At 42.8% G+C, this 24,257-nt stretch overlaps 1 protein-coding gene across 1 annotated transcript in view; it reads right to left on the reverse strand.

Annotated features, from left to right (window-relative positions):
• ccnd2a (cyclin D2, a) overlaps positions 1–24,257 on the reverse strand; it is a 53,323-nt gene that overhangs the window by 23,821 nt on the left and 5,245 nt on the right. The window contains 1 exon segment of the mRNA XM_084061093.1: positions 16,307–16,466. Coding sequence (XP_083917219.1) covers positions 16,307–16,466 — 160 coding nt within the window.

Here is a 24,257-nt window from a genome sequence, read left to right on the forward strand (position 1 = left end):
TGTCGGAGGAGGAGGCGGACGATTTGTAAAAAAAAAAACGGTTCTGAGTCATCACACATGAGGGGAGGCTGGGTGGAAACAAACAAGCCGAGATCATCCCTCTCTCTCTCTCTCTCTCTTTCGACCACATCCAAGATGAATCAGTTCATCTGTACCACAGGGAGGCCAACATTCCATCTACCTCTGGACTAGTTGTTTCCCCCCAAACTTTCTCAGCTCGAGAACCAAAAGAGAAATTGAATTAGTGAAAAATAACCGATCTACCAGCTCACAATGCATCACGATGCAAGATCTGCTATTTTTGGAGCACACATGCACGGCACGCGCACACGCGGCCAAATGTATGTGCTATTTTGTGTGTGTGTGCGTGTGTGTGCGTGCGTGCGTGCGTGCGTGCGTGCGTGCGTGCGTGTGTGTGTGATTTTTCCCCATTTTTTTATGCATATGGTATTTGTGTGAGTGTGTGGTATTTGTGTGTATGTGTGGTATTTGTGTGTATGTGGTAATAATGGCGGCGGCGCTCGCCGACTGAAATCGGTGCTTTTTGGCAAAGCGACACCATCAGCTACTTCGCCCTATACAATGGACTCTGTCAGGAGAGATTCCTCTGGCCCGAGTCCAGCGTGTCATTGTCACCGCTCTAAACTTAGCATGTCATTAAGAGCCCCCCCACTAACAACGTGGCGGGAAAGACCAGAGCTCAATAACAGAGGTGACATTTCAGGCAACACTAGAGGATGGAAAAAAAGTGAACGCTTTAAACAAAATAACAATCAGTGGTGGAAAGTAACTAAGTACATTTTCTTAGGTATCATACTTTTGAGTTATTTGTACTTTACTTGAGTATTTCCAATTACAAATACTTTTACTTCTACTCCACTACATCTCGGATTTTACTCTCTCAGCTACCATCATTTGAAAAACTTTAGTTACTAGTTACTTTGTAGATTGATTATTATTACATAACATACATTAACCACTTCAACCCTATATACATTTCGGCCATTTGAAAATAGCCGATCTACAAGTTCAGCGACGCATTGTGAGCTTGTAGATCTGCTATTTTCAAAAGATTTTTTTATACGTTTGAAAACTTTGAAATGTACATTTTGAATTCTGGACTTTTACTTGTAATAGAGTATTTCTACATTGCAGTATTGATACTTGTGAGTGTGAGAAAAATGTGAGTACTTTTTCCACCACTGATAATAATAACGGGGGCAGCAGATACAAGCCTTCAAAAGTAGAAAAATAAAACAGCCCTCTCCCACCCCCTCCCCAAACACCACCCCAATGCATCCCCCCACTTTACCATGCATTGAATAAAGAATGGAGGAGGAAGCAGGCAATGGAGGCTGATAATCTCTCTTAATGAGCTTGTTTTCTTGGGGGGGGGCTATTATCCGGCCTCGTCGTTTCCTATCGCGGCGCCCCCCGCCGCGCTGACCCTCGCATGGACTGTGCATATGAAATGTGTGTGTGTGTGTGTGTGTGCGTGTGCGTGTGCGTGTGCGGGTGCGTGGGTGTGGGTGTGTGGGTGTGTGTGTGTGTGTGTGTGTGTGTGTGTGTGGGTGTGGGTGTGCGGGTGCGGGTGCGGGTGTGTGTGTGGGGTGTGGGTGTGGACGTTTTTTTGGGTGGCTGGCCCCCCTTTTGTCTCCTTTCTCGCGGGGCCTGTATTATAGCCGAGTGTCCCCCCAGCTCACATTTGCATAGTCCTGAACCCCCCCCTCACCCCGACTATGTTATCAATTAACCCATTAAGACCGGGAACGTGTCTGTGTCATTTTAGATTTATTTGGCTGCTCAAAAATAGCAGATCTACAAGCACTCGGTGTCGCGCAATGAGCTTTTTTTTGAAAAATCGTGAAAATGTGTGCAAATCTTTCAATATATATATTTTTAAAGCGTACATTTCTAACTTCAAATCTTTGCTTCTGGTGGGGGTCCCTGGAACAAAACATTTTGAGATGGGGGTCCGCGGCCAAATACATTTTGGGGTCCTTGACATGAAAAAGTTTGAGAACCACTGAAACATCTATGTATAGGTTTTTATAGGTTTTTCTATGTCTTTTCTCTATTTTTCTCTAAGTCTATAGGTTTTTTTCCCCAAAAACTGGATTTAGAAGACATTTTGTAGAATCCTAACTCAGGTCTTAATGAGTTAATTAATACCCCACCTGACAGAAATGGCTCCCTCCTCAGACGGAACTGTTCTATCAACAGAGAGGAGCCCTTAGAGCCCAAAGGACTTTTTATCCTCCACTCTTATCCTCCACGTCTCCACTCTTTCTTTCTTTCTTTCTTGTTCTCTCGGGAACAGAAATAGACAGGGTCAATTTTCAGAGAAGCATAACCCCGAAGGCATTTCGTGTTTATTTTTGGTATACAACATTTCTAGGGGTATTAAGGGGTGCTGAATCCAAATCTGCTGTATACCCAGCGCAAAAATGTCAATTAAGGCCTCAAAATTGAGAAATTCAACATGGCCGCCAGCGCCAGGACCTCTTTCCAAAAAAACAGGTGCTAAACCCACATTCTTTATTCTACTGACATGAAACTTTGCACAGAACATCTGCACTTATGGGGGAAGAAAGTAGGAATATAGCTGGGGTGCAACCATGAGAGTAACAGGGTGTTTTTGACTGTCTAACTCAGGGGTGTCAAACTCATTTTGGTGTCCGGGCAAGATTGGTCAAATGGTGACTTGAGGTGGGCAGGAACCAGTTGCGGATGCACATGCGCGCTCACACGCATTCAGTTATACAGCATTGTTTTTCAATCTGTTGTCTTGTCTCAGAAAACAAACAATGCAATTTGTAACAACAATAATAATAATAATACGGGTAATAATAATAATAATAATAATTACCCTTATTATTATTATTATTATTATAATTATTATAAACCATTTTAAGTAGAATAATTAAATTTGAAGTTAAACAATACCTGGTAATGTGTGTGGGTGGTTAAATAATTACATTTATAGAACAGTGGTGTAAAGTAACTAATTACATTTACTCAAGTACTGTACCTAAGTACAGATTTGATGTAGTTTTACTTTACTAGAGTATTTCCAATTTCCAGAACTTTCTACTCCACTACATCTCAGTCACTGCTATCTACAGTATATCACTTTAAAAAATGTTTTATGAAGATTAGCTACTTTAATTATTTACATTTACAAAAATAGCAGATCTACAAGCTCATAGTGCCGCACTATGAGCTTGTATATCTGCTATTTTTGAATAGCCAAATAAATCTTAAAATGACACAGATGCTTTCCCAGATTGAATTTAAATACGCTCTGAGTTCAATTAATACTGATGAGGATTTCACTGGGCAAGCTCCTGAGAAATAAAAGAAGCAGCTTTGATACATTTAAACTACCTAGGCTATTACCATTATTATATTTTCAAAAATATCAAATTTACATGGTGTAGCCAGCATGAAAATTAATCTAAATCACTTGCTGCTCCCAGACACCTGACATCTCTTTGCTTGAACAAACTCAGTTTTCATAACACTGCACTACGTTTGTGTGTGTGTGTGTGTGTGTGTGTGTGTGTGTGTGAGAGTGAGAGTGAGAGTGGGAGAGAGAGAGAGAGGGAGAGAGAGAGAGAGAGAGAGAGAGAGAGAGAGAGAGAGAGAGAGAGAGAGAGAGAGAGAATACATGTCCGTGCTGTGCTGACTCCTGTGTGAGGATCAAAGAGTAGCCTATAGCCATTACTACTCGACTAGTAGTTGAATAGACTCTTAACGAGCCAATCAGCCACAACATTCCACAGCTGGGGAGACAATGGCAGGGCCATCAGAGGTACTCAGCCAAGTAGCAGCGTGTGGGGGAGAGCTGCTTGGCCACGCACAGCAAGTGAGTGCAAAATGCGACTCGGTCTGTTAGATGTAGTATCAATTTACTATTTTTAAAAGTATTTCCTGGGCCGCCACGGACCTTTCCGTGGGCCGCAAAACGCCCGCGGGCCGCGAGTTTGACACCGCTGCTCTAACTGTAATCTTTGTATAGGCGAGGATACAAAAATGACATTTCTTCAGTGTTTGCAGGAATACTACAGCAATTTGGTAATAACTGTACAGTGTTGGACACCAACATTGGAATCCCCCAAGTCTTAGCTTTCTTCAGGTACCAGTTTATGCCAGTAGCCCTTATAAGTCTGGATATATAAGCATTTTAGTGTAAGCATGCTGTTTTAGGAGAATTTTCAAAAGATAAATGGTGGGGCTTATAGTAGGGTCCGAAAGTGAGGTTCTGTGACCATCCTTTGGCAAGTACGTTTTGACGATTCATTTGACCTCTATGGACCCTTTAGAAAAGATTTAGCCCCCAGGTCCCTCCCAAAAATCCCGGCATTTTTTGCTAGACAGCCAAATTCAAAATGGCGCCCGGCGCCATCTCTAAAAATTAACTTTTGATCTGAATGACCTAGAATCATGTATGAAGGCACTTTTCCATACAAGTCAACCATGAGGATTCCAATTCTGACACAATTTTAATTGTAAGACCTCGTTTTGACTCCGAAATTCAAGATGGCCGACATCCAGTAGAGTAAAAACTTATACCCAGGGGGCAAAGGGGGGTATGCTGCATTTGCCCTGCCATAAAAGGTTGGCCACCAGAAATAATATCTATGACCCAGTAGGATCACAACCTATATGGACAACCCGGTCACCTTGCTGCTGGAAATCCAATATGGCCGCCTCAATATTATCAGAAAATAGCTTTGGCAATAACTTTTGAACCAGATGGGCTAGAAATAAAAACGTGGTGTCTATTTCATGGTTTCAGAGCATGAGAAACTCAATGGAATACTTATCTTTATGATTGGGTGTGTCTGGACCTTTCATTTGCATATTTCCAAGATGGACGCCACGCGAAAATGAGTTTTACTATGACTTTTACAGTGACAGCTGACTGTTATGGCAAAAAGTCTGCTTTTTAAGTAATATGAACACATTTGGTCAGTTTGAGCTTTAATTTATATGTCAGAGTCGTGTAATCCGGGATGCAGAGATGGTAGTTAAGGCAGCAGTGGAGACTAGCCCATTTACAGTGAGCACATCATCCATGATCAACATATCTACAGGACAGTGTGCTGATTCCACAGTCAAGGACGACTTGATGAGTGTGAAAGAACTGGGTCTGAAGGCACTGTGTGAGTCACTGTCCAGTGAACAGAAGAAGACAAGCATAATGAAGCTTAAAGGGATATTTCACTTTCAAAAAAACTTTTGGTCATTTTATGGTCTACTCAGGCTTTAGTGAGCCCTCCAGACCGTTTTTAAGTTGCTTTATTCAGTATTTAGATATTTGATATTCATTTTACCAGCCACGCCCCCTTCCTATACAAACCCATTATAACTTAAAACTCAATTTTTAACCTGTTTAACCATCAAAAACACCCGTCCTTGGTTCTGGTGACTCACCCTGCCCTCCTAATGCGTGAGGGGGCCGTGTTTTTTTTATTACTTTTTTCATTTATTTTTAATATATATTTTTTGTATTTAATTTTTTCATTTTCCAAAAAAATATATTAAAAATAAATGAAAAAAGTAATCAAAAAAACATGGCCCCCTCACGCATTAGGAGGGCAGGGTGAGTCACCAGAACCAAGGACGGGTGTTTTTGATGGTTAAACAGGTTAAAAATTGAGTTTTAAGTTATAATGGGTTTGTATAGGGAAGGGGGCGTGGCTGGTAAAATGAATATCAAATATCTAAATACTGAATAAAGCAACTTAAAAACGGTCTGGAGGGCTCACTAAAGCCTGAGTAGACCATAAAATGACCAAAAGTTTTTTTGAAAGTGAAATATCCCTTTAACACTTTCTACACTCAAAACACAAAATCTAAGGGGAAAACCTCAGCACCTGCAAGAGCAATGAAATTACTGCCCTCCTGCGCATGACCCAAATCATAGCCAGTGGTGGAGAACTCAACCTTGTTGACTTTATAGGCAACCACGAGTGCAGTGACTTCCCCCCTTCCCTCTTCCAGGAAGATGGCAGGATGAGAACAGGTACCAAGGCAAGCCTTGTTAAGGTCCTGAAAGAGGAGACCAAAGTTGCATGCATCCCTGACCTGCCTACAGAAGACATAAAAACAGCAGTAGTTATTGATGCCATGTATGCCATGCGCCATTGGTCGTTCCTGAAAGGTGAAGCATTTGGAACAATCGCTGAACGATACCAACGTCTGCTGTTGAATGATGTGCCTGCTGGCACAGAGATCATTCACTTCTGTTTTGACCGGTACAGTGGACCTAGTCTTAAGACAGCTGAGCAAGAACACAGATACTGTATGCTTGACCAAAACCTACCAAAGAATATGAAGTCAGTATGCATTACACAGCTCCAGATCCTCAGGAGTTTTTTGCTGTGTCAGCTAACAAGGCAAACCTATTGAGTTTCCTCTGTGACGAATGGTGTGAAAATGTGAAACTTAAGTCGGCCCTTGGTCCAACACATCTTTACCTGGGTGGGGGGTTTAAAGAAGAGACAAGGAGTGTGGTGATCAAGGAGGGGTCTATTGAAGATGTCCCTGCACTAGAATCCACACAACAGGAGGCTGATACAAGAATAATACTCCACACCCTGTACAGTGTCCAGAATGACAAAGTTGACAGAGTTGTCATCCATGCCAATGACACAGACATCATCATCATGTGCCTTTACTATGCAGCAACCCATCTCAGATGCCTTCCAGAGCTGTGGGTGAGAACAGAGCAAAATTCATACCTTCCTATCCATCAAATGGTATCAGCACTGGGGCTCGCACAGTGTCGTGCCCTGCCCTTTATCCATAGTTTAAGTGGCAGAGATACTGTAGCACCAGCTATCCCTTCTTCACTGGGAAGAAGGCATGGTTCAAGGCCATCATGCGTCTGGATCTCTGCACTTGAGGAGTTTGGTGAACACTCTTATGATTCCCTCTCAGATGACGTCCATCAATCAGGCACGAGACCTCACAATTGCTGTATATACATCCAAAGCGGACCACCAGGAGGATTTTGACCTGAGTAAGCTTAGAGTGTACAAGTTCCTCAATAATAGATCAACCCTCTTAAAGCTGCTGCCCCCGACAGAGAATGCCTTTGACCTGCACCTGAGAAGAGCTGTTCTAGCAACCATAATAGATAAATGTGCACATATCGCCAAGCCGGATATTCCTTCTTTCACAGAGTATGGATGGTCTCTCAGTGCTAGCAATGCAGTCCCCCTTGCATCTACCGAGCCAGCCTGGCCTGTGTCAATGAACAAGGCAATATCATGCAACTGTATCAAAGGCTGCCAGAAAAACTGTTCCCGTGCAAAGAAGGCAATTCCATGCTACTTAGGATGCCGTTGCCAGGGACTGGAGACACGATGCAGCAGGATCAGTGCAACACATGACAACAGTGACAGTGAATAGCATTGTACCATAGTATCATTGGCTTTAGAAGCAGGCAAGACATCACCATAGAGGTCAAAATGAACCTTTTGTAGGCAACCTCAACTCCGCCTTTACTCTATTTGTCACTAAGTAGTCTATCTTTTGTTATGTTACTTGAATGCATACCACTATGTTAATTTGTATCGCCCTAAAGTTGAAGTTTTTGGCAAGTCTTGGAGTGTGCATGTGTCTGTTTATATTGTATTTACTTTATTAAAATGATACATAAGATAAATTGTGGGCTTTTTCTCCGATTTTTCTCTGCAATCATCCCCACAACTATAGATCTATAAATCAATAAATCTGAGGGAAAATGTAATACCATACATTATTTATGACTGCAGCCATATTGACAACATATAAATTAAAGCTCAAACTGACCAAATGTGTTCATATTGCTTAAAAAGCAGACTTTTTGCCATAACAGTCAGCTGTCACTGTAAAAGTCATAGTAAAACTCATTTTCGCGTGGCGTCCATCTTGGAAATATGCAAATGAAAGGTCCAGACACACCCAATCATAAAGATAAGTATTCCATTGAGTTTCTCATGCTCTGAAACCATGAAATAGACACCAAGTTTTTATTTCTAGCCCATCTGGTTCAAAAGTTATTGCCAAAGCTATTTTCTGATAATATTGAGGCGGCCATATTGGATTTCCAGCAGCAAGGTGACCGGGTTGTCCATATAGGTTGTGATCCTACTGGGTCATAGATATTATTTCTGGTGGCCAACCTTTTATGGCAGGGCAAATGCAGCATACCCCCCTTTGCCCCCTGGGTATAAGTTTTTACTCTACTGGATGTCGGCCATCTTGAATTTCGGAGTCAAAACGAGGTCTTACAATTAAAATTGTGTCAGAATTGGAATCCTCATGGTTGACTTGTATGGAAAAGTGCCATGATTCTTTGCTATAGTATTCCTGCAAACACTGAAGAAATGTCATTTTTGTATCCTCGCCTATACAAAGATTACAGTTAGACAGTCAAAAACACCCTGTTACTCTCATGGTTGCACCCCAGCTATATTCCTACTTTCTTCCCCCATAAGTGCAGATGTTCTGTGCAAAGTTTCATGTCAGTAGAATAAAGAATGTGGGTTTAGCACCTGTTTTTTTGGAAAGAGGTCCTGGCGCTGGCGGCCATGTTGAATTTCTCAATTTTGAGGCCTTAATTGGCATTTTTGCGCTGGGTATACAGCAGATTTGGATTCAGCACCCCTTAATACCCCTAGAAATGTTGTATACCAAAAATAAACACGAAATGCCTTCAGCATTTTATACAAGCACATTTTCTGAAATTCTGCCTAGTCTAAAAGGCTCGATTTACACTGGGTGTAAATCTACGCTCACACCGCGTCTTCGCTGCGATGTCGGCTATAGATTCTCCCACCGACACCGTCATACGATTAACCCATTGAGGCCTGAGGTTCCGATTCTACAAAATGTCTTCTAAACAGTTTTTTGAAAAAACGTATGTTTCTACGTCAGTGGTTCTAAAATTTCGCATCCGTGGTATTTTAGCAGTGACGTCACAGACTAATCCTTGGTATATTTATCCTAGCGGCAGCGTTCGCTACACATGTGTTTTTTTTGTTTATGTTTTTTCACAGCTCGCGCTACTCAAACACTAGCGGGATTATTATTTCTTGTCAACATTCCAGTAGAACTATGAGGTACAACCTAGCTAAAATAATGTGTCGTATGATATATGATTAGCAGTCCACTTTCCTTCTGTTGGTACGGATGGATTCACATTGCAGCGTTCCGTACTCTGAGAGAAATACTTTATTAATCCCCAAGGGGAAATTGTGGCGTCGAGCACGCATGATCCGGACCCGGAGACGACCTCGCGGTCCCGGGTACGGTACGGCGATCCGCTCCGAGGAACGATACGCAACGTTCACACTATCACGACATCTGCCAAGTGGTCCGGGGTGCGCACCCGGGACCATAGTCTGAATCCGCCCCTAAAGTATTCTCGGCGGAATATCGTTTTCCTGCAGAGAGACCCGCTGTTCTCTCCTGATGTTTCCGCTGCTCGTACCTTCTCTCAGCTCCGGGGTTTCTGCAGCTGAGAGGAGCCTTAAACCATTAAGACCTGGGAACGCATCTGTGTCATTTTAAGATTTCTTTGGGCTATTCAAAAATAGCAGATCTACAAGCTCATAGCGAGGCACCGAGTGCCACGCTATGAGCTTGTAGATCTGCTAATTTTTGGGAAGATTTGTGCAAATCTTTGAATATATATATATATTTTTTTTTAAAGCGATTTTTTTTTACTCAAATCTTTGCTACTACAAATGTCTTCCTAAAATCCTAACAGTTTTTTGAAAAACGTATGTTTCTATATCAGCGGTTCTCAAACTTTTTTCATGTCAAGGACCCCCAAAATTATATGCATTTGGCCACAGACCCCCATCTGAAAATATGTTGTTCACCAGAAGCAAAGATTTGAGTTACAAATGTTTCCTTTATATATATATATATATATATATATATATATATATATATATATATATATTCAAATATATATATATATTTTTATTCAACTGTTCAAGATTTTTCAAAAATAGCAGATCTACAATTTCATATGAGCTTGTAGATCTGCTATTTTTGAATAGCCCAACGTATAAAGTGGTTACAACAGATGCGTTCCCGGTCTGAATGGCTTAAGGAAGGATTCTCATCTGATAACGTTGCAGATTTACGACCGGGAAAGTTCCACAAATGGGGTTTAGAATTCCCAGAGATCTTCAGATGCAACAAATTGTTGACTCTCCCCATCTCTCTCTCTCTTTCTCTCAGACAGAGCGGCATCACAGACAAACGGGGCCGTTCGCTAATCCAGAGCAACGAAATGTCAAGAGAACCGAGTTCTCCTCCTCCGTCGAAACGTCGTAAATCCATTTCCACCGCCTCATTGAAGCAATTAAGGCCAAAGTGCAAACGCACAGAGTTCTTTCACAACGTTTGCTCGGGGAATAAGACAACTGTCATTCTCATGTCCGCTGGTATGAATTAGGAGAACAGACGACTGTCGTTCCTCAAGTTAATTTGTCCACTGGCTCCAATTATAGGGAGGTGAGAAGACGTGGAAAAAAAGACAACTATCGTTACTCATGCTAATCGGTCCACTGGCGCCAATTAGGAGGTGTGAAAATGCGGGGGGAAAAAGACGCTGTCGTTCCACACACACACCGATCTTGTCCACTGGGGGCACCGATCGCCGCAACCGCGTGCGCAACGCGTTGTATAAAGCTTGTAGATCTGCTATTTGAAGAAACGGATGCTGGGGGGGTTTGACGACTGATTCTTAAACGTTTTCATTTCAACGATCCCCAAAATTAATATATACAGTAATTTTGGCCGGCATATCCCCGTCTGACAATATTTTGTGCCAGGGAACCCCTGGCACCCCTGCCCGGGGGTGAATGGAGCAGCAAATCTTCAAATCATCATACTGTATCTTGGGTTCTGAACATGTTTTTCCCCCCCAAAAAATGACGTCTTAGACATCATGTGGCGCACGGGGCGTCAGGCCACGTGACGTCTTAGATGTGGCACTGGATGAGTTAACTCATTTTGCCGTGGGGACCCCCTTGGAACCACCTCTAGGACCCCCCCCCTCCAGGGAGTGATTTGCCCGGCAGTGTTGCACGTTTTTGCACAACAAAAAGTTATTTTAGCTACGATGATGTCTCGTCTCAGACGGTACGAAACAAAGGACCCATCAGGCCTTCTTCTGGCCTGGAAAAGTACGCCTATTGCAGTGGTTCTACAAAGTGGGGTCACGGAGGTTGTGGGTTCGAATCCACCGTGGTGCATATATATATATATATATATATATATATATATATATATATATATTCAAATATATATATATATTTTTATTCAACTGTTCAAGATTTTTCAAAAATAGCAGATCTACAATTTCATATGAGCTTGTAGATCTGCTATTTTTGAATAGCCCAACGTATAAAGTGGTTACAACAGATGCGTTCCCGGTCTGAATGGCTTAAGGAAGGATTCTCATCTGATAACGTTGCAGATTTACGACCGGGAAAGTTCCACAAATGGGGTTTAGAATTCCCAGAGATCTTCAGATGCAACAAATTGTTGACTCTCCCCATCTCTCTCTCTCTTTCTCTCAGACAGAGCGGCATCACAGACAAACGGGGCCGTTCGCTAATCCAGAGCAACGAAATGTCAAGAGAACCGAGTTCTCCTCCTCCGTCGAAACGTCGTAAATCCATTTCCACCGCCTCATTGAAGCAATTAAGGCCAAAGTGCAAACGCACAGAGTTCTTTCACAACGTTTGCTCGGGGAATAAGACAACTGTCATTCTCATGTCCGCTGGTATGAATTAGGAGAACAGACGACTGTCGTTCCTCAAGTTAATTTGTCCACTGGCTCCAATTATAGGGAGGTGAGAAGACGTGGAAAAAAAGACAACTATCGTTACTCATGCTAATCGGTCCACTGGCGCCAATTAGGAGGTGTGAAAATGCGGGGGGAAAAAGACGCTGTCGTTCCACACACACACCGATCTTGTCCACTGGGGGCACCGATCGCCGCAACCGCGTGCGCAACGCGTTGTATAAAGCTTGTAGATCTGCTATTTGAAGAAACGGATGCTGGGGGGGTTTGACGACTGATTCTTAAACGTTTTCATTTCAACGATCCCCAAAATTAATATATACAGTAATTTTGGCCGGCATATCCCCGTCTGACAATATTTTGTGCCAGGGAACCCCTGGCACCCCTGCCCGGGGGTGAATGGAGCAGCAAATCTTCAAATCATCATACTGTATCTTGGGTTCTGAACATGTTTTTCCCCCCCAAAAAATGACGTCTTAGACATCATGTGGCGCACGGGGCGTCAGGCCACGTGACGTCTTAGATGTGGCACTGGATGAGTTAACTCATTTTGCCGTGGGGACCCCCTTGGAACCACCTCTAGGACCCCCCCCCTCCAGGGAGTGATTTGCCCGGCAGTGTTGCACGTTTTTGCACAACAAAAAGTTATTTTAGCTACGATGATGTCTCGTCTCAGACGGTACGAAACAAAGGACCCATCAGGCCTTCTTCTGGCCTGGAAAAGTACGCCTATTGCAGTGGTTCTACAAAGTGGGGTCACGGAGGTTGTGGGTTCGAATCCACCGTGGTGCATCCGGCTTTGTCGGCCGTCTACGAGGCTCTATGCACAGCAGCCATATTGGAAAGAAATTGGGCCCCTTCCCTACTTCCTTAACAGGTGTTACCAATGATACTAATGTTCCATTTAGTGTAGCACAGTGGTTCTCAAACTTTTAGATTTTCAAGGACCATCATAACTCTGAGAGTGTACAAATGAAACCAAATGGACCCCTTACACACCCACCCGCAAGCGGCCATTTGGGTTGGGGGATAAGGGGTAATGTCTGGTGTGTGGGGTCAGTTTCACTTTAGTTTGTAAGGATGAGAGGAGGAGGAGGAGGAGGGGAGAGAGAGAGAGAGACAAGCCGGAGAAACCTGCCTCACAGAGATTCTCCCCTCATGGGAAAGTCACTGTGCCCTCCAGCTGTTACTGGGTGGAGAAGAGAGAGAGGAGAGAGGGAGAAATGGAGGGGAGGGCTAGGAGACATGAAAACAAGACATGCATGGTTCAGCGTTTGGCATTGTGAAAACAATACAGTCCTCTGGCTGTTAACTCCCATCTTCCTCTCCATACTGTATGTGTGTGTGTGTGTGTGTGTGTGTGTGTGTGTGTGTGTGTGTGTGTGTGTGTGTGTGTGTGTGTGTGTGTGTGTGTGTGTGTGTGTGTGTGTGTGCGTGTGCGTGCGTGTGTGCGTGCGTGCGTGCGTGCGTGTGTGTCTGTGTGTGTATGTGTGTACTGTATGTATGTATGGCTCTCTCTCTCTCTCTCTCTCTCTCTCTCTCTCTCTCTCTCTCTCCCTCCCTCTCCCGCTCCCTCCTACGACCTGCCTGGATGTTTGATCTCACAGGGAACAATTCACCTCGAGAGCAGCCGACACAATGGCCCACCCCACCCCAAGCCCCCCATGTCCATTCCTCCTCTCCTCCGTCCTGTGTGTGTGTGTGTGACATGGGAATGCCCCCCCAGCCCCCCCCCCCCCCTCCAAGCCAAACCAAAGCCGTTTGAAGTTGTTACTGGATGCTCTTGCGAAGAGAAAAAAAAAAAGGCCTGTCTGATACGACCTTTTTTTTAAAATGCGACCGCATTCCAAAACAGCTCCGGGATGATGAGACATGACGCGATGACAAGAAGAAGTGTTAAGCCATTAAGACCGGGAACGCATCTGTGTGTCATTTTTAGATTTCTTTGGCTATATTAAAAAAATAGCAGATCTACAAGCTCATAGCGCGGCACCGAGTGCCGCGCTATGAGCTTGTATTTCTGCAATTTTTTTGCAAAATCGTGATTTTTTTTATTTATTTTTAAGCGAACATTTTTTTCTCTCTTACAACTTCTGGGGGTCTCTGGAACAAAATATTTTGAGATGGGGGTCCGTGGCCAAATATTTTTGAGAACCACTGATATTATAGAAACATAGTTTTTTTCAAAAAACTGTTAGGGATTTAGAAGACATTTGCAGAATCCCCAGAAAGAAAGATTGGAGTTACACATGTTCGCTTTAAAACAATTTGCAAACATTTTCCACGATTTCCCCCCCAAAGATAGCAGATCTACAAGCTCATGCCGCGCTATGAGCTTGTATATCTGCTATTTCTGAATAGCCCAAAGATATAAAAAAAAATGACAGAGCTGCGTTCCCGGTCGTAACGGGTTAAAAGACAAAACGAGACTAAATGCCAAGATGTGTCTTCCAAACCACCGAAACGTTTTGGCGGAAGGAACACTTTCACACGGAAAGGTATAACAACGCTTGTCCTCGCTGGAAAGGTTCAGCGACGCGCCGCGACTGGCCCGGCCCGTCCCGTCCCGGGCCAGCCGAGCAAAGATGTTGTTGCTGCATGTCGCTGTTACAACAGGGAGGGTTTTTCTTGATTCGCTGCTGAAAGAAGAAGGGCTGAAGGATTAGGATGCTTTTGCGACACAAGGAACTTGTGTTGATGCAAGAATCCGTCACCCTGTTTGACTTGGCAGCTGATGCGTGTGAAACGCTGTCTTGTCACTCTGTCGCAACACTCGACACCCAGAAGGAGAAAAAAAAAGAAGTAACATCAGTTCTGTATCTTCAGTGTCGTCAGGCAGAAACCTTGTATCTTCATATTTATCTTTTTTCCTTTGTAAATTAATGCCCTTACTTTGTCGTACATCAGTGTCACCCAAAAAATAGATCCACAAGGCTGTTTTTGCTATTTTTGAATGATTTCACTCATTCAAAAATATCAAAAATAGACGATCCACAAGCTCACAGTGTGGGTTTTATAAATGTTTAACCACTAATAACTATTAAAAAGAGCTTGAGACTAAATAATAACTACATTGGATCCAATGAAACACAGGTTGTTTTTTGTAAAGGCTAAAGGAATTGTTTTGGACTTACAAGGTTTTCACCCAACAGCTAGGACTATGACATTGACCTTTGTACAGCAATATTTTTTAGGGGGGATCCATACATTTTTGGATCAATATCGATTGATCTTTGTGGTTCACACGCCAACGTAACAGACAGGGGTAAAGTAACTAAGTACATTTACTCAAGTACTGTACTTAAGTACAATTTCGAGGTACTTTTACTTTACTGGAGTATTTCCAATTGTCTATACTTCTACTTCTACTCCACCACAGTTCAGAGGCAAATATTGTACTCCACTACAATTATTTGAAAACATTAGTTACTAGTTACTTTGCAGATATAAAGTATTACATTATAAAACATACATTAACCACTTTAACCCTATTTTATACCTAGGCTATTTGAAAATAGCCGATCTACAAGCTTGTAGATCGGCTATTTTCAAACATTTCAGTACTTCTACTTTTGGTACTTTAAGTACATTTTGATACCAATGCTTTTGTACTTTTACTCAAGTACATTTTTAATTCCGGACTTTTACTTGCAACAGAGTTACTTCTACATTGCAGTATTGATACTTTTACTTAAGTAAATCATTTTAGCACTTTTTTCTACCTCTGCCGGGGGGCCGGTCCCCAGATGATTAGCTTAACGTGCAACATTGTTTTCTCACTCAACAGTAAACACACCATCATACAGTATGAGTGTATCTGCACACGTCTAAAGTGACAATTCAATGCCTTTTAACCCATTGAGACCTGAAGCCGATTCTACATGTCTCCTAAAAAAACTGTTTTCTGAAAAACGTATATTTCTATATCAGTGGTGCTCAATCTTTTTCATGTCAAGGACCCCCAGAATTATATGTATTTGACTGTGGACCCCCATCAAATTATGTTGTTCCAGGGACCCCCAGAAGCACAGATTTGAGTTAAAAATGTTCGCTTTAAAAATATTTATATTCAAAGATTTGCACACATTTTCACAAATTTTCAAAAATAGTAGATCTACAAGCTCATCACTCGGTGCCGCGCTATGAGCTTGTAGATCTACTATTTTTGAATAGCCCAAAGTGTAAAATAATGCTTTTTAGCTCAAATCTAAAAATGACACAGTTCCAGGTCTTAATGGGTTAAAAATGGTCAAACACTGGCCAAATTGTCAAATATTACCTAAGAAAGAGGTACAAATTGTGAAATTGTAAATGCTCTGTATAGAGCCTAGATCTGCTATTTTCACAATATTCTTTTGTGGAACAGAGTCAGACAAACTGTATACCGCCTCAACTTCTACAATTCCAAGTGTTTGTCAGGGTTGGGGGGAAGGGGGGGGGGGCACCGCTGATTATTTCGGGGGGGTCGGCGGGCGTCCTCCTTACCTGTGGCGCAGAGGGCGATGAACGTCTGGACGTGTTTGCGTATGAGCGCTAGCTTATCCTCTGGAAGCGGCAGCTTCCGCACGATGTGCTCGATGAAGTCGTTGGGAGTGACCGCTGCCAGGTTCCACTTCAACTTACCCAACACCACCAGCTCCCACTCCTTAGAGAGAGAGAGAGAGAAAGAGAGAGAGAGAGAGAGAGGGGGGGGGGAGATTGGGGAGAGAACATGTTAAATTAGAATAAATTCTGAAAGCATTAAGGCTACGTCTGCACAACAAAAAATGGTCTGTTCATTCACAGACAGACAGACAGACAGACAGACAGACAGACAGACAGACAGACAGACAGACAGACAGACAGACAGACAGACAGACAGACAGACAGACAGACAGACAGACAGACAGACAGACAGATAGATAGATAGATAGATAGATAGATAGATAGATAGATAGATAGATAGATAGATTATAAGTTATGTGTTATCGTGTTAGACAAGGTGTTTGACTGTACTCCAAATCATGGATCATCAATTTACGGTAAAAAGTGAACACTATATACGGGGTGTCAAATGCCATCCCTCAGAGACCCCAAATGACACTCCAGGCTAGAATGTACACAACATGTAACCAAATGCACACAGTCAGCGTGAAATGAACAGTGAGGACTCCAACGGTGTAGCAAAGACACCGTTATTAGGTTGTAGACTGTTAGACTGGCCCTGACAGCAAGACAGGTGACCTCTAGGGACTTTCCCCCGAGTCTGTCTGTCTGTCTGTCTGTCTGTCTGTCTGTCTGTCTGTCTGTCTGTCTGTCTGTCTGTCTGTCTGTCTGTCTGTCTGTCTGTCTGTCTGTCTGTCTGTCTGTCTGTCTGTCTGTCTGTCTGTCTGTCTGTCTGTCTGTCTGTGTGCGTGCGTGCGTGCGTGCGTGCGTGCGTGCGTGCGTGCGTGCGTGCGTGCGTGCGTGCGTGCGTGCGTGCGTGCGCGCGCGCGCGTGTGTTATGGGTGTGTAAACATGGCCTATGTGAGGAATGTTGTCTAATTGGGGACCAAATTGATGTCCTCAAATTGAATTTTACGGAATGTATAAATAAATAAGACTTGGGGTTAGGCTAAGGAGATATGGAATGAGTGTGTGCGTGTGCGTGTGCGTGTGCGTGTGCGTGTGTGTGTGTGTGTGTGTGTGTGTGTGTGTGTGTGTGTGTGTGTGTGTGTGTGTGTGTGTGTGTGTGTGTGCGTGCGTGAGTGCGTGTGTGCTTGTGCGTGTGCGTGTGCGTGTGCGTGCGTGCGTGTGCGTGTGTGTGTGTGTGTGTGTGTGTGTGTGTGTGTGCGCGTGTGCTTGTGCGTGTGCGTGTGTGTGTGTGTATGTGTGTGTGTGAGAGAGAGAGAGAGAAAGACAGGAATGCAGTAAATGGCAATGACCCGGTCAACTATTTCACCTCTTTCCATTGAGGTGTATTGACACACATATAGCAGTAAGCGATAAAAGAAAAACGTGTTGCAAGACAGGTGAGACTTTTTTTTTTGAACAGTTTAAGACCTGAGGCGATTCTACGTTTTTTTAAACAGTTTTTTGAACAGTTTAAAAAATAAAAAAAAATCAAGAATTTTGAAAAATAGCAGATATACAAGCTCATAGCGCGGCACTCGGTGGCGCGCTATGAGCTTGTATATCTGCTATTTTTGAATAGCCAAAGAAATCTAAAGTGACACAGATGCGTTCCAGGTCTTAATGTTAAAGAGTAGAAAGTTCTGGAAGAGTGTCTCGTGCTGCAGTGTAGCAATGTTAACGTTATCGTCATTCAAAAGTAATTAGTTACGTTACAGGAACACCTACTGAGGAAAAAGTACCTCGTTAAGATTACTTTTGCACTATGACAATAAAAACCCCACTGCTAGGAATGACATACGCAATATCTCCCCTTTACAGCTCATTACCATTAAGTTTGGTTGAAGCCTAGCTAGTGGAGCGTGCTTGGCTTGGAGATGCATATATAGGCTAGTTTTAAATGTGATGTTTTTACTCCTTTCACCAACAAATCCAAAAATAATGTGAATACTTCCACCACTTAAAGCAGTGGCTCTCAACCAGTGGTGCGGGGACCACCGGTGGTCCTTGAGGGGGTTCCAGGTGGTCCCCAGCCAAACGACGGAGAGTTGGTAACCAAATGGACCCTTATTAGATCTTTAACTCTTGAGAGCGTAAAATGTATTAAATTTTGTGCTCTCAAGAGTTAAATTATTGTTAAACATCTGCGTTTACTTAATTTACAAGAAGTCTACATAATTTGAGAATGTAGAATTGTTCTTTTGATCGACGTTTGCCTGTTTATCTCTCCTATTGGTACCAACATCAATACAGCATGGAATTGTAGACAAAATCTTATCCAACGATGACAAAATATTCTACGTTTTGTGTCTGAGAGTCTAAATCTCATCAAACGGTAGTTCCGTGGCTCAAATGCCGAATAAATAGTGGACCTTGATATGAAAAAAAGATTGAAAACCACTGACTCAAAGGAAGACCTCTCTGCCTTCTCTGAATCTCTGCCATGTTGCACAGGTACCAAACTAAAGACTAGTAATAATATTAAAAGTGGTGTTGGTTGAATACGCAACCAACACAGACTGCTGGCAGTTGGCAAGGCATTGGTCACCGATCTTTGTGCGACATCCGCGGTCTGCGACTCAAGACAGAGACGAGCTCATTCATTATTTATCACTTGGAAACTTCTGTGCCTCGTTGTCAGAAGTAGGAAACAGACGCAGATGTGTCGGATGGATTTCCCCTGTAATTTGTGGCAACAGAAGGAACAGGGAAATATATAGGTCTTAAAAGTAGGGTGAGTGATATTCTTTGGTTAAAATAAGTGTTAAATAGCTCTGTGTATTGATAATAGTATAATAATCATTGCTATAGAGTGTTTGTTCAGTAGTTCAGAGTCTCCATATTCTCTCCGGCCCTTTATTAAACAGAAAATGCATTTTCAGGTCGCGATACCAATTTTATCCAATCAGGAGAGAGAACTCACACAGGATACAGGGATAAACAAGTGACATTTTAAGTGATGACACAAATAAATGAGCAGACAAAATTGGAACTGGAACACTACTAAATTGAACCTGATAAATGGGTACTTTCTCCCGATTGGCTGAAGATTTGCCACCCACCTGAAAATGTATTTTCTGTTTATTAAAGAGCTGGAGAGACAGGGAGACTCCTGTTACTGAACAAACACTCTATAGAAATGATTGCTATCATGATATAGCGCTTTAGCCTTTGAACAAAAAACGTTTTGTTTCAACCCAAAAAATATCACTTAAATCACTTTACCCGCGCTTACCCCCAACTCTGTGCTACTTGTTCTGTCATCTATAGATCTATATAATCCGAATGGAACACAGCCACGGGCACTGCATTCACAGTGAACTTGTGTTTTATGTCATATAGTGTTGTGCATATTAGTGCCAAACCTCCTGTCATGTTTGACAGAAATGTGACTGATTTGTGTTGAACCATTCCCAACGGAGTGTTTGGATCACAGGTTGGAACACAGCACATTTTTATTTAGATTAAGTCATAGTCTTTTGAATAAAATTCCATTTGGTTTTAGTCATACTTTAGTCATCTGAAATGTTTACGTTTTTGTCTGGTTTTAGTCGACTAAATATCATAAGATTATAGTCGACTAAATCTACAGTTGATTTTGTCGACTAAAATGTATTTTGGTGGTACCTTTATGCCGTCGTAATGGCTGATTTTACATTTGGTTGCATGCCGAAAATAGCCGATCTACAAGCTCACAACGCGTCGCGCTGCGACGCGTTGTGAGCTTGTAGATCTGCTATTTTCAGAGCGCAACACCCAGGCGCAACCAAACAAAACGACTTGTCTTTTAGTTCTACTGGATCTCTTCTCCACTCGTCCCTCCCTAACATTTTAGTCTAGTTTTTATTTATTGACGAAATTGTCAATAAATGTAGTCTTAGTTTTAGTCATCGTAGCTTCGTTTTTATTTAGTTTTCGTCAGTAAAAAAAGGTAGTCAACCAAATGTTTTCGACATAGTTTTAGTTGGACGAAATCAACACTGGAACACAGTTCACACGTTTTCAACCACATCTTCATATATTTGGTCCTTACTAATGTTCATTTTAAGATGGCACAATTCTCGTTCTGCATCTCATCGGTGGTCCTGTGAACCGTTCACAAAACCTGCGTACCAGTGACATCATTGATGGGGATTTCAGTCACGCTTTTAGAAACTAGAGCCTTTCTCTTCCTGGAAAGTCAGCGTGCTGAAATAGAAGCCACTGTTCTCGCATTAATGAAACAACTTAAAAGAAAACGTTTGACATTTCGTTTTGAAATGACCAAACCTACCAAACGACGACGTCATTGGAAGGCAACTTTCTGAGCTGCATGTCCAAAGGCCTCCTCTGAGACACAGAGTGAGTAGACAGACATGGTATACCATCATATAGTGAGCATTAGTGAGAACCAATTATATGAAGATAGGTTGAAAATGGCTGAAGTACTCCTTTAACCCATTAAGACCTGGAACTGTGTCATTTTTAGATTTGAGTTAAAAATTATTTTACACTTTGGGCTATTCAAAAATAGCAGATATACAAGCTCATAGCGCGGCACTCGGTGCCACGCTATGAGCTTGTATATCTGCTATTTTTGAAAAATCGTGAAAATGTGTGCAAATCTTTGAATATATATATTTTTAAAGCGAACATTTTTAACTCAAATCTTTGCTTCTGGGACCCCCTGGAACAAAATATTTTGATGGGGGTCCGCGGCCAAATACATATAATTCTGGGGGTTCTTGACATGAAAAAGATTGAGCACCACTGATAAAGAAACATAAGTTTTTCAGAAAACTTTGATTTAGGAGACATGTAAAATCGGCTTCAGGTCTCAATGGGTTAAGTCAACGCCTCTCAGCAACATAGAATCCAGATCACACAGAACCAGAGACCTCACAATACATGTACTGCGCTTAGTAATATGGGACAGACAGCAATGGAGTGCGTGTGCGTGTGTGTGTGTGTGTGTGCGGGTGCGTGCGTGCGCGTCATGTTCAGATATGAGCTGTACTGTCAGTGTTGGTACTGTGCATCTCTGTTGATCTGCAGAGTGGGTGTGGGTGTGACATAAGAGTTGGATGACTAATCCAGGAGGAGTGAGACCGTTTGATTTGAGGTTCTGTTGTGATGGCTTTCTCCTACCGGACCAGTGTTGATTCTGACAGCACCTTTTGATTTAGTTTTAGTCATAGTCCTTTGAATAAAATTCCATTTAGTTTTGGTCATGTTTTAGTCATCTGAAATGTTTTAGTTTCTGTCTAGTTTTAGTTTGACTAAATATCATAAGATTATAGTCGACTAAATCTACAGTTGATTTAGTCGACTAAAATGTATATTGGCGGTGCCTTGATGGCGCGACGCATTGTGAGCTTGTAGATCAGCCATTTTCAGAGCCCAACAGAGACAGAGAGAGAGAGAGAGAGAGAGAGAGAGAGAGAGAGAGAGAGAGAGAGAGAGAGGAGGACCACATGCAACTTAGTCACGCATGCAACAACAATCCAACATGGCCACCTCCCAACTCTGGTCTCTGTTTGCCTAATAATCTCTCCTCTCGCCTGTTATAGCCAAACTGATAGCGGCCGAAAAACACAAGTAAGTGCATTTAGTTCTTCTTGCATTTTCACATAATTTCGCCCAATTATCCACGTCAGAGGCTCAGGAGAAGGAGAAGGACACCACGAAGCAAATGAAACGCAAAACGCAGCTTTGTTTCCTGGTGTTTATCGAAAACAGCCGAGCTACAAGTTCACATGGCGGACGCATTATTGCAACGCGCCGGTTTCTACAAGCATCAACGTTGCTGCAACGCGAACCATCATCGCGTCAAATCCTCGCTGGTTTCAGAAAACAGGGTTTTTCTGTCCGCAACAACATGCAACCAGTGGTGGAAAAAGTACTCAAATGTTTTACTTAAGTAAAAGTATCAATACTGCAATGTAGAAGCACTCTGTTGCAAGTAAAAGTCCGGAATTCAACATTTCTTGAGTAAAGGTACAAAAGTATTGGCATCAAAATGTACCAAAAGTACTCATTATGCAGAATGTCCCATTTCAAGTTTTCAAATGTATAAACATCTTTTGAAAATAGCCGATCTACAAGCTCACAATGCGACGCATTGTGAGCTTGTAGATCGGCTATTTTCAAATGGTCGAAATGTATATAGGGCTGAAGTGGTTAATGTATGTTTTGTAATAAGAAATCTAAAAAGTAAGTAGTTACTAAAACTAAAATAAAAAATAAAATACTCAAGTAAAGTAAAAAATACCACAAAATTGTACTTAAGTACAGTACTTGAGAAAATGTACTTTGTTGCTTTTACACCTCTGCATGCCACCCAAAACGAACACACACACACAAAGTGTGTGTGTGTGTGTGAAGTTAGTGCAGTGCGGGAACGAGCCTTGCAACACTTTGATAAAACGCTGGCAGGGTGACAGGCAGGCAAAGGCAAGGCACCCACTTCCTCCTAGCAGGCTGTGCCTCCGTCCGGTCAGACCTTCTTAGTAACACTTGTGGTTCTTCTTTACAAGAAATATGTTACTAAAGATGAGGACAACGAAGAAAGAAAAAAAAGCACCAGAAACAAGAACCGTCACATGTTCCCCGAGCAGCTGATCTGTATTTCCTGTATGTGCATGTCAGCCAAAACGCTGCCTTATACAGAGATACGAGACAAACCCAGTTGGTGTTTGGGACAAAAAAGTACTCAAGTCCCTGCAGTAACTTGAGTCAAAGTAGATAAAGATACTCCTGGTCAAGAAAATATTACTCGACTAACTAGGTGAAAGTTGCTCGCTCATATTTCGTGTACTTGAGGTCTACTGCGGTATGCGTGCTTTTAAATGTACTTAAGTATTCCAAAGTACAAATTACAAAGTATATTTTCTTTTCAATAACAATGCATTGCTATTGCTAATTTGGACAAAAACGAAAAACATCAATAATATTGAAAATAGCAGATCTATGAGCTCACAAGACGTCACATCGTGACACGTCGTGAGCCTGTAGATCTGCTATTTTGTATTTGAAATATAGGGGCTAATGTAATTTCCCTCTGTCTCTCTGTCCCTCTGTCTCTCTGTCTCTCTGTCTCTCTGTCCCTCTGTCTCTCTGTCCCTCTGTCTCTCTGTCCCTCTGTCTCTCTGTCTCTCTGTCCCTCTGTCTCTCTGTCCCTCTGTCCCTCTGTCTCTCTGTCCCTCTGTCCCTCTGTCTCTCTGTCCCTCTGTCTCTCTGTCTCTCTGTCTCTCTGTCCCTCTGTCTCTCTGTCCCTCTGTCTCTCTGTCCCTCTGTCTCTCTGTCTCTCTGTCCCTCTGTCTCTCTGTCCCTCTGTCCCTCTGTCTCTCTGTCCCTCTGTCCCTCTGTCTCTCTGTCCCTCTGTCCCTCTGTCTCTCTGTCCCTCTGTCTCTCTGTCCCTCTGTCCCTCTGTCCCTCTGTCCCTCTGTCCCTCTGTCTCTCTGTCTCTCTGTCTCTCTGTCCCTCTGTCTCTCTGTCTCTCTGTCCCTCTGTCTCTCTGTCCCTCTGTCTCTCTGTCTCTCTGTCTCTCTGTCCCTCTGTCTCTCTGTCTCTCTGTCCCTCTGTCCCTCTGTCCCTCTGTCTCTCTGTCTCTCTGTCTCTCTGTCCCTCTGTCTCTCTGTCTCTCTGTCCCTCTGTCCCTCTGTCCCTCTGTCTCTCTGTCTCTCTGTCTCTCTGCCTCTTTGTCTCTCTGTCTCTCTGTCTCTCTGTCTCTCTCTCTGTCTCTCTGTCTCTCTGCCTCTCTCTCTGTCTCTCTGTCTCTCTGCCTCTTTGTCTCTCTGTCTCTCTGCCTCTCTGTCCCTCTGTCCCTCTGTCCCTCTGTCTCTCTGTCTCTCTGTCCCTCTGTCCC

Source organism: Gymnoscopelus microlampas, assembly GCF_963454915.1.
Source record: "Gymnoscopelus microlampas genome assembly, chromosome: 6".
NCBI lineage: Eukaryota > Metazoa > Chordata > Actinopteri > Myctophiformes > Myctophidae > Gymnoscopelus > Gymnoscopelus microlampas.